The following is a 15,109-nucleotide window of genomic DNA, read 5'->3' as shown; positions in this document are numbered from 1 at the left end:
CGCGGTGGCTCATGTAAACAGCCAAGGCGGCACAAGGAGCAGAGTGGCGATGGCGGAAGCCGCCAGGATTCTTCGCTGGGAGGAAAATCATGTAAGCGCACTGTCAGCAGTGTTCAATCCGGGAGTGGACAACTGGGAAGCAGACTTCCTCAGCAGGCACGACCTGCATCCAGGAGAGTGGGGACTTCATCAGGAGATCTTCGCACAGATTGCAAGTCAGTGGGGACTGCCCCAGATAGACATGATGGCGTCCTGCCTCAACAAAAAGCTACAGAGGTATTGCGCCAGGTCAAAAGACCCTCAGGCGGTAGCTGTGGATACCCTAGTGACACCGTGGGTGTTCCAGTCGGTCTATGTATTTCCTCCTCTTCCTCTCATCCCAAAGGTGTTGAGAATAATAAGAAAAAGAGGAGTACAGACAATTCTCATTGTTCCAGATTGGCCGCGAAGGGCCTGGTATCTGGATCTGCAGGAGATGCTCACAGAAGTTCCGTGGCCTCTTCCTCTAAGGCAGGACTTGTTGCAACAGGGGCCCTGTCTGTTCCAAGACTAACCGCGGCTGCGTTTGACGGCATGGCGGTTGAACGCCGGATACTAGTGGAAAAGGGCATTCCGGATGAGGTAATTCCTACTCTGATAAAGGCTAGGAAGGACGTGACAGCTAAACATTATCACCGTATATGGAGAAAGTATGTTTCTTGGTGTGAGGCCAGGAATGCTCCTACGGAAGAATTCCATCTGGGCCGTTTCCTTCACTTCCTACAAACTGGAGTGAATTTGGGCCTAAAGTTAGGCTCCATTAAGGTTCAGATTTCGGCCTTATCCATTTTCTTTTAGAAAGAATTAGCTTCTCTCCCAGAAGTACAGACTTTTGTGAAGGGAGTGCTGCATATTCAGCCTCCTTTTGTACCTCCGGTGGCGCCTTGGGACCTTAATGTGGTGTTGAGTTTCCTTAAGTCGCACTGGTTTGAACCACTTCAAACGGTGGAGTTAAAATATCTCACTTGGAAGGTGGTCATGTTGTTAGCCTTGGCTTCGGCTAGGCGAGTGTCGGAATTGGCGGCTTTGTCTCATAAAAGCCCCTATCTGGTTTTCCATGTGGATAGAGCGGAATTACGGACCCGTCCTCAATTTTTGCCTAAGGTGGTGTCATCTTTTCATATGAACCAACCTATTGTGGTTCCTGTGGCTACGCGAGACTTGGAGGATTCCGAGTCCCTTGATGTGGTCAGGGCTTTGAAAATTTACGTGGCCAGAACGGCTAGAGTCAGAAAAACAGAAGCACTGTTTGTCCTGTATGCAGCCAACAAGGTTGGCGCTCCTGCTTCAAAGCAGACTATTGCTCGCTGGATCTGTAACACGATTCAGCAGACTCATTCTACGGCTGGATTGCCGTTACCAAAATCGGTCAAGGCCCATTCCACTAGGAAGGTGGGCTCTTCTTGGGCGGCTGCCCGAGGGGTCTCGGCACTACAGCTGTGCCGAGCTGCTACTTGGTCGGGTTCAAACACCTTTGCAAAATTCTATAAGTTTGATACCCTGGCTGAGGAGGACCTCCTGTTTGCTCAATCAGTGCTGCAGAGTCATCCGCACTCTCCCGCCCGTTTGGGAGCTTTGGTATAAATCCCCATTGTCCTTACGGAGTCCCCAGCATCCTCTAGGACGTAAGAGAAAATAAGATTTTAAACCTACCGGTAAATCTTTTTTCTCGTAGTCCGTAGAGGATGCTGGGCGCCCGTCCCAAGTGCGGACTACTTCTGCAAGACTTGTATATAGTTTGCTTACTAAAGGGTTATGTTATAGTTTCATCGGTCTCGGACTGATGCTATGTTGTTTTCATACTGTTAACTGGTTAGTATATCACAAGTTATACGGTGTGAATGGTGTGGGCTGGTATGAATCTTGCCCTTGGTTTAACAAAAATCCTTTCCTCGTACTGTCCGTCTCCTCTGGACACAGTTTCTCTAACTGAGGTCTGGAGGAGGGGCATAGAGGGAGGAGCCAGTGCACACCCATACCTAAAGTTCTTTCTTAAAGTGCCCATGTCTCCTGCGGAGCCCGTCTATCCCCATGGTCCTTACGGAGTCCCCAGCATCCTCTACGGACTATGAGAAAAAGATTTACTGGTAGGTTTAAAATCTTATTTTTTCCCGGTCTGCTCTGTATACATTTACAGTTTAATGTACACACCCTTATTGTACTTGGTCTACATTAGAACATCGCTATCCCACCTTATTATGCCCAACCAGGCTAGAAGCATGCATAAAGTAATTAATTCATACCCGCATATGCGTTCGCACATTGGGGGTCATTACGAGTTGTTCGCTCGTTGCCGATTTTCGCAACGGGGCGATTAAGGCAAAAATGCGCATGCGCATGGTACGCAGCGAGCATGCGCTAAGTATTTTAGCACAAAACTTAGTAGATTTACTCACGTCCGAACGAAGAATTTTCATTGTTGAAGTGATCGGAGTGTGATTGACAGGAAGTTGGTGTTTCTGGTCGGAAACTGACCATTTTCTGGGAGTATGCGGAAAAACGCAGGCATGCCAAAATAAAACGCGGGAGTGTCTGGAGAAACGGGGGAGTGGCTGGCCGAACGCAGGGCGTGTTTGTGACGTCAAACCAGGAACGAAACGGGCTGAGCTGATCGCGGTGTAGGAGTAAGTCTCGAGCTACTCAGAAACTGCTAAGAATTATTTATTTGCAATTCTGCTAATCTTTCATTCGCTATTCTGCTAAGCTAAGATACACTCCCAGAGGGCGGCGGCTTAGCATGTGCAATGCTGCTAAAATCTGCTAGCGAGTGAACAACTCGGAATGAGGGCCCTTGTTCTTTACATGTGCAGTGTAATTCCATGCAAGGCTTGCTACACTAATAGGCATAGTACTCACTCAGCCACTTATACTATAATCATGGTCTCAGTATCTCTGCTGACTCACACAAAAGATTAATAATACTGTAGTTGCACGCAGCTCAGTTTAAAGGGAAAGTAATAAAACATATGATCACATGCTTCTTATATACAAGACTGGTGTATTTAATAATCACATATAAACACGTGCTAATATTATTGTAGTCACACTTATTTATTGTGTTACTGCACTCACGGCAGGTTATTTCATCTGAGAAATCGAGGCAGTCTGCTGTTCCATCACACTGGAATCGCTCAGCAACACAGTGGCCGCTGTTACACTGGAAATATCCGGGGTGGCACGTTCTCATCTCTGAAACAGAACAAACAGAGCAACAATATGCTGGATTTACTAACACTTTGAGATATTATGAGATGAGAGCTATGAGATAAGTTTTTATACATATAATAGGGAATAGCAATCACAGCAGGAATACATGACATTTCAATCATATGAAGTTCTCTCTTGGTATGGGAAGTACTGAACATATACTGATGGCGTTAGAGATGTTGTTTTGTTATGCCTCTTCAGATTGGATGAAATTACATTTCAGGAATTATGGCACTGGGAGCATCGGTTGTGGTATGGAAGGTAGATAGTAACTAGGTCGACAGTGTCTATAGGTCGACAGTAACTAGGTCGACAGGGTCTCTAGGTCGACAAGGTCTTTAGGTCGACAGGTCAAAAGGTCGACATGAGTTTAAAAAAAAAATGTGTCGTTTTTTTCGGACAGTGACCAGGAACCCCAATTAGTGCACTGTGTCCCCTTGCATGGCTCGCGGCTTCGGGCAAGGTTACCGTTCCAATCGTAGTCCACGTGGACCGTTAAGTATGAAAAGGTTAAAAAAAAGAAAAAAATTGTGAACAACTCATGTCGACCTTTTGACCTGTCAACCTAGAACATGTCGACCTAGAGACCCTGTCAACCTAGAAACCCTGTCGACCTAGTTACTGTCGACCAATAGTGGTCGACCTAGATTGTGTCAACCTAGTTACTGTCGACCTAGAGACCAGATCCCGGGAGCATCAGTCACCATGTTCTGAGATTGCACATTATATAGAAAATCATAACTAGACTGCAAAAGACAGCATACAGTATCTCTATATTTTTATAAAGTAGTAGTAGTAGTTACCGTATATTATTACACAAATTAAGTGGATATCCTCTATGAGATTGCGTTTGCTTTGTATTAATAAAAAAAAATATCCAAACAAACATATGTTACAGATTTACACACCACAGTCTCTTTCATCTGAGTTATCCTCACAGTCATTGTCGTGATCACAGACCCAGCGGCTGGGGATACAATGTCGATTATCACAACGGAATTCACTTTCTGTGCACTCCCGAGGGCCTGCGATAAGCAGAAAAAATTGACACATGTACTGAGAGATACGTGGAATTTTCCTGCTCATTGCCAGATAATCAGTGCAGCATTTACAAGCAAGACAGCACTGTAGTATTGAGAAGACAAAGATCAGGAAACGGAATTCACTGAGCATGTTATGCTGTTTTAAAGGGACAAATGACCTTGTTGGGATATTGAGGAATATTCCACGACACCATTTGAACAACATCGTGTTACATTGACGAATCATTGTAAAACACAGACCGATTAAGCCATGCCAACCGATCACTTTGATTATGGAGACTGCAGTTTAAATAACAGACTTTATTGCACAAGTGATTAGTAATTTTCTCCTATACATCTTATTTAACGGTGATTGCTTGTCAGTGAGTCTTTCTTCCTGCTGCTCTTTAGAGGACAGTTCTCTGTAGCCAATGAAAATCTGTAACTAGCTGTGACTAAGGGGAGAATTCGATTAGCCCTGAAAATTCTCATTTTTCTCTATTTTTCTGTAACGCGATTTTGTTAAATTTTTAGGCGAAAACATAGAATCCGTGATAAGTTCACGTACCTGAAAACGGGGCTGATTAGGACTGATTATCTGGGATTTTTTTTGTCTGCCTCAGCCAGGTGAAAAAAATTACTGATGACTGCCAGATTCGGGGACAACTGAATAGCCCCAGGAGGGTCAATTAGTCATACTAAATTACTGTGGCTAATTGAATTCCACCCATAATATTTATTTTCCATCAAATTCTGACCAATGATTTATGAAACAAAAAACGCAGGATTATATAATCATGTTATGTATTGTCACCTAGAAGACATACTGTAGAAATAACGGTAACACCTGTTGTAAACATGAAAAAGTAATGTCTAATGTCAACCTCTGCAGTGGTGATTAAAGAAATAATGGATAATGTGGCCTAGCAATTCAATAGTAGCCACTGACTACAGAGAGAGTTTATTCTTCAGTGATGTTATGGAGGCTATGTAAGGCTACATTCTCATGAATATAGAATCAACCACCCAAAAAATGTCTGCCTCCACTCTGAGCAGATAATAGTTGGGTCTTTACAATGTCATTTTTTTTTGACCCTCACAAAAACATCAAACACAAGCAACTTACTGCAATTGCGCTCATCAGACCCATCTCCACAGTCATTGTCACCATCACATTTCCAACGCAGAGGAATACAGCGATGATTTTCACAGCGAAAATCCCCAAGCGGATCACATGTTCTTTGTTCTGCAAATTCCAATCATTCACAGGTAGGATTTGCTGGCCCAGTGACCATAATGATTATACAAGTATTTTGTTAAGCTCTAAATGGTATAATAATCATTGGAATACAGCCAAGGAAGGAAATTATTGGAAGGATTCTCTATGAAGGAAATTACTGAATTTGCTTCATGAGGCAAAGCCCAATAACATGGATTACACGCTAACAATACAATACTGTTTATTTCAGCACAAGTTCGTCCAACCACCTTGAGAACAGGTTTTAATTTATATTTGATAATAAAATGTTCCAAAGCTATAATTCATGTACAGGTTGATTATCCCATATCAAAATGCTTAGGACCAGAAGTATTTTGGATATCAGTTTTTTTCGGTATTTTGGAATAATTGCATAGCATAATGAGATATCATGGTGATGGGACCTAAATCTAAGCACAGAATGCATTTATGTTTCATATACACCTTGGTGGTCATTCCGAGTTGTTCGCTCGGTAATTTTCTTCGCATCGCAGCGATTTTCCGCTAATTGTGCATGCGCAATGTTCGCACTGCGACTGCGCCAAGTAAATTTGCTAAGAAGTTTGGTATTTTACTCACGGCATTACGAGGTTTTTTCTTCGTTCTGGTGATCGTAATGTGATTGACAGGAAGTGCGTGTTTCTGGGCGGAAACTGGCCGTTTTTATGGGAGTGTGTGAAAAAAACGCTACCGTTTCTGGGGAAAACGCGGGAGTGGCTGGAGAAACGGAGGAGTGTCTGGGCGAACGCTGGGTGTGTTTGTGACGTCAAACCAGGAACGACAAGCACTAAATCGATCGCACTGGAAGAATAAGTCTCCAGCTACTCAGAAACTGCACAGATAAATCTTTTCGCAATATTGCGTATCTTTCGTTCGCAATTTTGCTAAGCTAAGATTCACTCCCAGTAGGCGGCGGCTTAGCGTGTGCAATGCTGCTAAAAGCAGCTTGCGAGCGAACAACTCGGAATGAGGGCCCTTATACACACATCCTGAAGATAATTTTAGCCAATATTTTTATAACTTTGTGCATTAAACAAAGTGTGTGTACATCCACACAATTCATTTATGTTTTATATACACCTTAACACACAGCCTGAAGGTCATTTAATACAATATGTTTAATAACTCTGTGTATTAAACAAAGTTTGTATTCACTGAGCTATCAGAAAACGTTTCACTATATTAGTCTCACTCAAAAAAATCTGTATTTCGGAATATTTGGATATGGGATACTCACCTGTAGTATATATTATATTTGTCTACTATAATAATTTGGGTATGAGTTTTGGAAAGAATACTTACAGTACGTAATGAATATTCCAAATGCTGAATTAGTGCTTCTATGTATAATTTACTATTTGTAAAGTAAGGCAACTGTACCACCCAAAATATATTGCATCCCTGGATATTATCACATTGCAATTGTATTTTGTTTATTTATGAATGGAATGTATGTAGATCTCTCCCATGACTTTTAGCTTGTACATAACACTGAGTAAGAACATACATGATGAATCTTAATTTTAAGGAAAGGAAAGTAAATACTTTTATGCTCAGCCATCACCTATGCTAAATGATCAATTTGTAGGTGGAACCAATATTCTATTAATGTTTATTAATTAACAATCCTACTGAATTTATAAGCTTCACATTCATGAAGACTTGTTAATTTCACATAAAAGTTTCCTCAACTGTGTAGAGTTGGATGTACTTTAATAACAGTATATGATGTCACATGACATGTCAGCTAATGACCAGGACACAGATGCTAAATGCTTATGTAGTCAAAAATAAGATGGAGATCTAACCTACCACAGTTTTGCTCATCAGAATTATCTCGGCAGTCATCATAACCATTGCACACAGCCCACAGTGGGATGCAGCGGTAGTTTGTTCTACAGTCAAAGTCCGTGTGATTGTCACAGCGATGAGCAGGACCCACTGAAAACAAGCATAACACAAAAATGTTGCACACACGGCTATAATTCAAAAATATAACATCCAAATTTAGTACACATATATAACATACTCTCAATTTATAAACAGATGAATATAAGACCCAAAGTATCCTCCACCCATGCGACTGGACCACCTTGCTCCTTAGCCCCTGTGAATATCATCTTTTTCTCTCTGAAACTTGTGAATTCTCATGCCATTACTTTTACACTGACCTCACCACTGTTTTAATATTGCCTTTTATGCCACTGTGATTTGCTCTTCTCTTATATATTCCTACTGTAACCTCCACTGCATGCTATACCCAGGGCCGGATCTAGGCCTTGTGGCACCCAGGGCGGAAAAATAGGGCCGTGGCTGCGTAGAAGGGGCGTGGTCAGTTATGCCCCCTGTAGCTGTGCCCTCAGCAGTTGTGCCCCCAGTACTGTGCCCCCAGTAGCGCTGATCACCCCCAAAAAAAAAATACTCACCATCCCCGCTCCTGTTTCCCGACCTCTGCTGTCCTCCATCTCCGGCCACCGGCGCCTCTCCTCGGATCTATGGGAGAGACGTCATGACTTCTCTCCCATAGCACAGCATAGACACTAGAGGTCAATTATGACCCCTAGCGTCTATGTGCCGCTCCCACAATGCCGTGTGGCGTGCGATGACGTCATTGCGCACCGCATAGCACAGCACCGCACAGCACCGGGGGGGCACCACCAGTAGCGGATCTTGACACGGCGGCGGTGCCCTCCGGACGGCGGCTGTGCCCCTCGGAAGGCAGCGCCCCGGGAAAAAATCCTGCGTGCCCGTAGCAAGATCCGATACTGGCTATACCTCTACTATTTGCACACCCTGCCAGCAGCAACCTATGCAGTGCACCCCAGATGGCTGCCTCGGATGGTTCCTCCATGGGCAGTATGTACTGCATGTTGATCTATACATATAGGGCATATGGTTCTCAAACTGTGTGCCCGTGGCACCCTGGGCTTATTTATGGTCAATGTAATAGGAAAAAACAGTGCTGATGGCTGCCAATCATAAAATACTGTATGTGGACAAACAGAAGCAAATTTTGTCCCTCACCACACAACTGAATCTAAGATGATATATATAAAACAATGTACTTAATGTAATATTTTTTTTTAACATTTCTCAATAAGAAACATTTGGCCTAGGAGTGCCGTGAAAAAAAATTCTGATACTCTAGGGCACCGTGATTCAAAGAAGTTTTGAAAACCACTGATATAAGGTATATTATATTACACACGTGTCAGTATTCCATATATGCCATGGGATTTCGTATGGTTTATCTACCACAGTGTAATCTTTAAAGTGCGCCAAACATGACTGCCTCACCTAGTACGCTTGTAGGTGGAATAAAAAAATACATGGAGCAGAGGGTTATGTTAGGACCCTACTATTAGCGTTAGGACACTGTAATCACCCATTATGTATCATCTCTTCTTCCACCCAGGGAAATCCTACGTAGTATACACAAGATGGCTGCCTCGCCTGGTACCTTTAGTGGGTGGAATGAATAGACTTTATTACCCAAAATGACTGTGACAACCCTGCATTTTGCTTATTGTGCTCCCTAGGTTTTGTTATTTTTTACTTTACTTTTTTTGTACTCTCTGTGCGGTTTTCTGTTTGCTGTCAGAGGTGTAGCGTGTAGCCACGGCACCTGGAGCACATGCGTGCTATGGCGCCCCCCCAACCCCCACCCCAAGTGTGCATGTGGGTTAAATTAAAGGGGTGTCTCTCCATGGCTTCCTCCCCCCTGTATCTCCCCAAAGCTGCTTCCCCACTGCGTCTCCCCATGGATGCCTCTCCCCCTGTGTCTCCCCATGGCTGCCAATCCCCCTGTGTCTCCCCATGGCTGCCTCTCACCCTGTTTCTCCCCATGGTTGCCTATCCCCCTGTGTCTCCCCATGGCTGCCTCTCACCCTGTGTCTCCCCATGGCTGCCAATCCCCCTGTGCCTCCCCATGGCTGCCTCTCACCCTGTGTCTCCCCATGGCTGCCTCTCACCCTGTGTCTCCCCATGGCTGCCTCTCCCCCTGTGTCTCCCCATGGCTGCCTCTCCCCCTGTGTCTCCCCATGGCTGCCTCTCCCCCTGTGTCTCCCCATGGCTGCCTATCCTCCCATTGTCTCCCCATGGCTGCCTCTCCCCCTGTGTCTCCCCATGTCTGCCTCTCCCCCTGTGTTTTGTCTTCCCCCACCTCCCCTGCGTCTCCCCATGGATGCCTTCCCCCTGTGTCTTTTCATGGCTGCCTCCCCCGCTTGTCTCCATATGGCTGGCTGGCTGGCTGCAATCCCCCCCTCCCGTGTCTTCCCAAGGCCTCCTACTGGTCTTCAGTCATGACATCGTGAGCTGTGCCCATAAAAAAAACCTTTATTGTGCTGGTGGCACCGGGGAGAACATCCATCCCTTCTCCTCCCGCAGCGCAGCCACAAAGCACTGTGTGACATGCCGCTGGCAGCACAGTGTTAGCTGCTGGCTGAACTACATCGCCCTTACCAGAGGCAGGCGCTTGGAGCATGAGCTCCACCGCCGCCGCCCTCACTACGCCTCTGTTTGCTGTATAATTAAATCCTGGGTATTATGTGCTATCGTTTTTTTTTATCTGTCTGTAAAGTGACATTGAGTCCTTCTAGAGAAAAGCGCTATATAAATAATTATATTATTATTATTAATTATTATCAACTTCACTTATTGTGTATGTGTATTCCTTAGCAAAAATGTTTTGAGAATGAACCAAAACCGGTTTTATTGAAACATTGTCGTTAAAACGAAAAAAAAAAAAGATAGTTAATGAAAATCTAGAGCATTGTGGTGACCTTACGTAGATATGACAGAGAACTTTCTAAGAATTCCTGTCACTTGGAATTACTACAGGACAATAATGTGTTATATAAATATAATGAAACTTTGTGATATTTCTTACTGCATTCCTGAATGGGCTCATCTGAGTGATCGCCGCAGTCATCGTCTACGTCACATTTCCAGCTCTGTGGGATGCAGCGTCCGTTGTTGCATTTGAACTGTCCGGGATTACAGGTTCTAGATGCACAGTGGGAGCTGTCTTCATCAGAGTTGTCCCCGCAGTCATCCTCTGTGTCACACTGCCACGCCTCAGGGATACAGCGTTTGTTAGCACATTGCCACTGATGGTCTTCGCATTGATGATTAGCTGCAAACAAATTGTATAAGTAACATTAAGTTAATTAAGTATGCATTACGGATTATGACATTCTGCATTCTGAATGAAGAGGAAGCAGGAAGATAAAAGAGGAAAGAAAATAAAGGAGGATCAATATAAAGGTTATGCAACCATAAATACAATGCAGATAAATGTTTCCCAAAAACATATTTATTCTCTACTGTGACACACAAAGTGATACAGGATACCCAAATTGGCCCAATATCTCCAAAATGGGCCAAATGCCTGAATGTTTTGTGCATGTTTCTATTTACATTAACCAGCTCCCGCTGATATAACTGCTTGTCATTAGCACAGAATCTCTGCATACAGTGGGCGGTATTCAAATGATATATCACGCCCAATCTCCTTTCTAAAGTGATCCCATATCGCGCCCATAGTAATCAGGCTTAGCTGTGTAAAGGGTTGGGCGCCCTCGCTATCCTGGGGGTAGTGAGCTGAAATGATTATCCACACCCGTCAGCAGAAACAGAACAGGTGTAGAAGGGTGTGAAAAGAATTGAATACCATCCAGTATGTCCAATTTCCTCATCATCTTGTGTCCAAATTTAAATTAGATCCAGTCGCTCCGAGCTACAGCCAAGTGACAGATCGGTCCATGTGTGCCCAGTTTTCATTAGCATTACAACATACTGAATTGGGTTGTTTATTCTGTTAGCATCATAGCTAACAAATGGAGCTTTAATATAAACAAAATATTTATATGTGTGGCAGTAGAACATTTACATAACTGTCAGATAAGTAAGTTTTATTTCTTACATCTTCCCCTCTAATAGTCAATATTCTCATGTTGGCACATTATGGTGAACAGAAAACGAGGCATGTACTCATTTGTACATGTGTGGCTGAGACTGAAATATTTGACAAAATATTACTCCGAGAATAACCGCACTGTTGTCCTCTAATGGGGGAGATGACAAAGATGGACCCCTCTTGTCTACAGGCTTACCACAAAGTATTGTATCCTCGTCCGAGTTGTCTGGACAGTCTGGGTGAGTGTTACACAAGAAGTGAGAACTTGTACAGTTTCCATCACTGCACTGGAATTGTCCTACACGGCAATACCGATGAGGGCAGGTAGGGGGCTCATCTGAGCCATCCCGGCAATCTCGCTGTCCATCACACTTCCACCATATAGGGATACATCTGCAATGGAAAATATCATGCCTATTAATTATGTTTACAAGTGGTGTAGGAGAACCAAATTATATACATTATATAATAATGCCATGCCACGGCATGTTGGTGGATGTACTTCTACAAGTGTCATTATGCCTTGGCAGCCATGGTTATGCTGGCACTTGTACTACAACAAGCGCCAGCATACCCAACCACTAATACTTACTGGGAACATTAGGGCACCAAAACGCATAATGTCACTTTTTTTTAAATTACCCTACCTACAGTATGCTATGAGCGCTAGTGCTGAAACTACTTTTGGGGGAGGGATATACTGTTAAAAAAATAATATTAATTATGCCTGACAGGCATATTTCCACTACTTCCACCACAATAATGTGTGCAAAGTGCACAAAGCACTATTACTGTAATTGGCATAGGTTAGTCTGCCCCTTGCCTCCCCCGCTCCACCTCTCTACAACTCATAGTCCTAAGTGTAAGATACACTCAACTACACATATTACCCAAATACACTAATTTTGTGCTTATGCCCTTATGTGAGTCAGTTACAAGTTACAACACATTCACAAAATATGCAAAATGTCACAATCTTCAACTATTGTTTTTCCAGGTAAAATAGTGGTCACTGGTCAATCCAATTACTTGTAATGTGATCAAAATGCTACAATGCAGATTACTCCATCTGCACAAGAGAGAGACACTACTGAAATATCTAAATTCTTCTCTATAGTATGATATCATAGGACCATTTTTCATATACCACTGAGTTCATATATGCCAGTTACCAAATGAATAGTGCATAACTTGCATGTCATACCCAGGGATGTAGCTGGCATCCCGACGGACGGAATGCCGGCAGTCAGAAGACCAGGGCTCGAATCCCGACACCTGTCAGATTGCTGATGCCAAGGAAGGAAGGGGTAGGGTAGACTGCTGGGGGACCGTTAGGGTTAGGCTGCAGGGGGTAGGGTTTTGGTTAGGCTCCGGGAAGGGTGGGTTAGGATCCGGGAAGGGTGGGTTAGGCTGTGGGAAGGGATGGGTAGGGTAATGGGAAAGGAATAGGGTTAGTTTAGGAAGGCAGGGGTAGGGTTAGGAGTAGGGTTAGAGTTAGTTCAGTTGCTCCAACCTGTTGGGATTATGGCAGTCAGGAGGGATCCGGTCTGAAGATTGACAGTGTCTAGGTCGACAATGTTTAGGTCGACCACTATAGGTCGACAGCCACTAGGTCGACATGGATGGAAGGTCGACAGGGTTTCTAGGTCGACATGTGCTAGGTCAACAGGTCTAAATGTCGACATGAGGATTTTTTTTTTTTTTTGGTGTCGTTTTCTTCGTAGAGTGACCGGGATCCCAAATTAGTGCACCGCGTCCGCTCGCATGCTTCGGGCATGGTGCCTTCGCTCCGCTACCGCTTCGCTCGGCACACTTTACCGTTCCAATCGTAGTCCACGTGGATCGTTAAGTATGATAAAATCACAAAAAAAAATATATGAAAAACTCATGTCGACCTTTAGACCTGTCGACCTAGCACATGTCGACCTAGAAACCCTGTCGACCTTCCATCCATGTCGACCTAGTGACTGTCGACCTATAGTGGTCGACCTAAACATTGTCGACCTAGACACTGTCGATAAAACGAACCACACCCAGTCAGGATGCTATTGTTCGTATTCCGACCACCGGCATCCTGTACCCAACCCCATATACATTATTGGGTAACAAAACATGTAATCATAACCATGGATAAGTCTGTATCTCTGGCAGCGGGGATGCACTGTGACTGTATTGTTTAGTGATCAGTTACTTAAAATCAACCACATTAAATAATCGTGCTGTTTAATGAAGGGAAATTTGTTTTAGATAATTACAGTATGTGAAAAACGTCACAGAAGTAGAATTTTTACAGTAAATGTAGTAGCTCACGACACCATATTAATTACATTATGCTTTCTGTATACCATGACATAATGTAACAAAGAAATCATTCAGTGGGGTCACAGGGTTCTATAATAGCGCTTTTTATGCCTCTGATATCAATGCAACAATGTGAGGTTTCATAAGCCTACTTTTACACCATGGTGCCCATTATTATGGCAAGGTTGCATCAATAGCTATAGTGGGTGTGGCCTCTTGGCAAGGGCCGAGGCTTCACAGTAAATGCCTCACCGTTAGCCATACTTCCCCATCTTTGCCATGTTGTGGGGCATATCCAGCACTCTGAGAGCTGATGATATGCCCCCAACTGAATAGATGAATGCACAAAGTCTCTATCTATCGATTCACTGCTTGCTCTTCTAAGCAGAGTAGCAAGTGAGAGGGGGCCTCCATGCTTCCTCCCCACCGCGGGACAGTGCCCGAAAACTGGACTGTCCTGCCAAAATATGAACAGTTGGGAAGAATGCACGTCTCATATGTGAACAAACCTGAAAACAATGTAACTAAACACCACAGATCTCCAATGAAACATCTCAGCTGCTATGTTTGCAATATACAATAAAAGGCTGTAATTGTAAGCATCATTTAGAGCAGAAATAAACGTATGACTAAGACAAGCTTACCTCTCACTATCAGCACATAAAAACTGGGTGCTAGAGCAAGATGGGAGGCAGCGGACTATACTCCCGAAATGCATGGCCAGGAAATTGTCTGGACATTCGCAGCTATATCCTTGTCCTCCATCCTTAATGAGGCACAGGTGGGAACAGCCGCCATTGTTTCTGCCGCAGGGGTTATTCACTAAAATGGCCAATTGCACATTTTTATTCATTCAAAACAAACAATTCATTACAATATATGTTACTTTGGGGGACATTTACTAAGCAGTGATAAGAGCATAGAAGTGAGCCAGTGGAGAAGTGCCCATGGCAACCAATCAGCACTGAAGTAACATCTATAATTGGCATACTATAAAATTATACAGAGCTGCTTATTGGTTGATGGGGCAACTTCTCCACTGGCTCACTTCTCCGCTCTTATCACTGCTTAGTAAATGTCCCCCTATATTTGAAACTGTCATTTTGTCGGGATTTACAAGAATAACTTAGCTTTAACAAAAAAAGAATAGAACTGCAAACAGAGAGAAAGCAGAAAACGTATACAAAAAGGATGAAGGGGTAATGTGGAAATAATAGAACATGAGACAGCCACATAAGAATTAGAATGGAAAGTTGTGATTAAAATGGTAGACCACAGGAGAAGTAAAAACCACAATCTGTGAACTGAACCACTTCTTGCCTCTGGGGGTAATTCCAAGTTGATCTCAGCAGGAATTTTGTTAGC

General features: G+C 43.6%; 1 protein-coding gene across 1 annotated transcript in view; it reads right to left on the bottom strand.

Moving 5' to 3' along the window:
* The window catches only part of LRP2 (LDL receptor related protein 2), a 449,269-nt gene that overhangs the window by 109,426 nt on the left and 324,734 nt on the right, over positions 1-15,109 (bottom strand). Inside the window, exons 56-62 of the mRNA XM_063932587.1 lie at positions 14,389-14,566; positions 11,640-11,836; positions 10,415-10,660; positions 7,339-7,467; positions 5,395-5,514; positions 4,155-4,271; positions 3,112-3,228 (exon numbers count right to left, since the gene is read on the bottom strand). Of these exons, the coding sequence (XP_063788657.1) occupies positions 3,112-3,228; positions 4,155-4,271; positions 5,395-5,514; positions 7,339-7,467; positions 10,415-10,660; positions 11,640-11,836; positions 14,389-14,566 (1,104 nt within the window). The remainder of the gene's footprint in view (positions 1-3,111; positions 3,229-4,154; positions 4,272-5,394; positions 5,515-7,338; positions 7,468-10,414; positions 10,661-11,639; positions 11,837-14,388; positions 14,567-15,109) is intronic.

Source organism: Pseudophryne corroboree, chromosome 7, assembly GCF_028390025.1.
Source record: "Pseudophryne corroboree isolate aPseCor3 chromosome 7, aPseCor3.hap2, whole genome shotgun sequence".
Lineage (NCBI taxonomy): Eukaryota > Metazoa > Chordata > Amphibia > Anura > Myobatrachidae > Pseudophryne > Pseudophryne corroboree.
The sequence above is the reverse complement of the archived record's forward strand: the minus strand, read 5'-3'. Positions and strand labels throughout refer to the sequence as shown.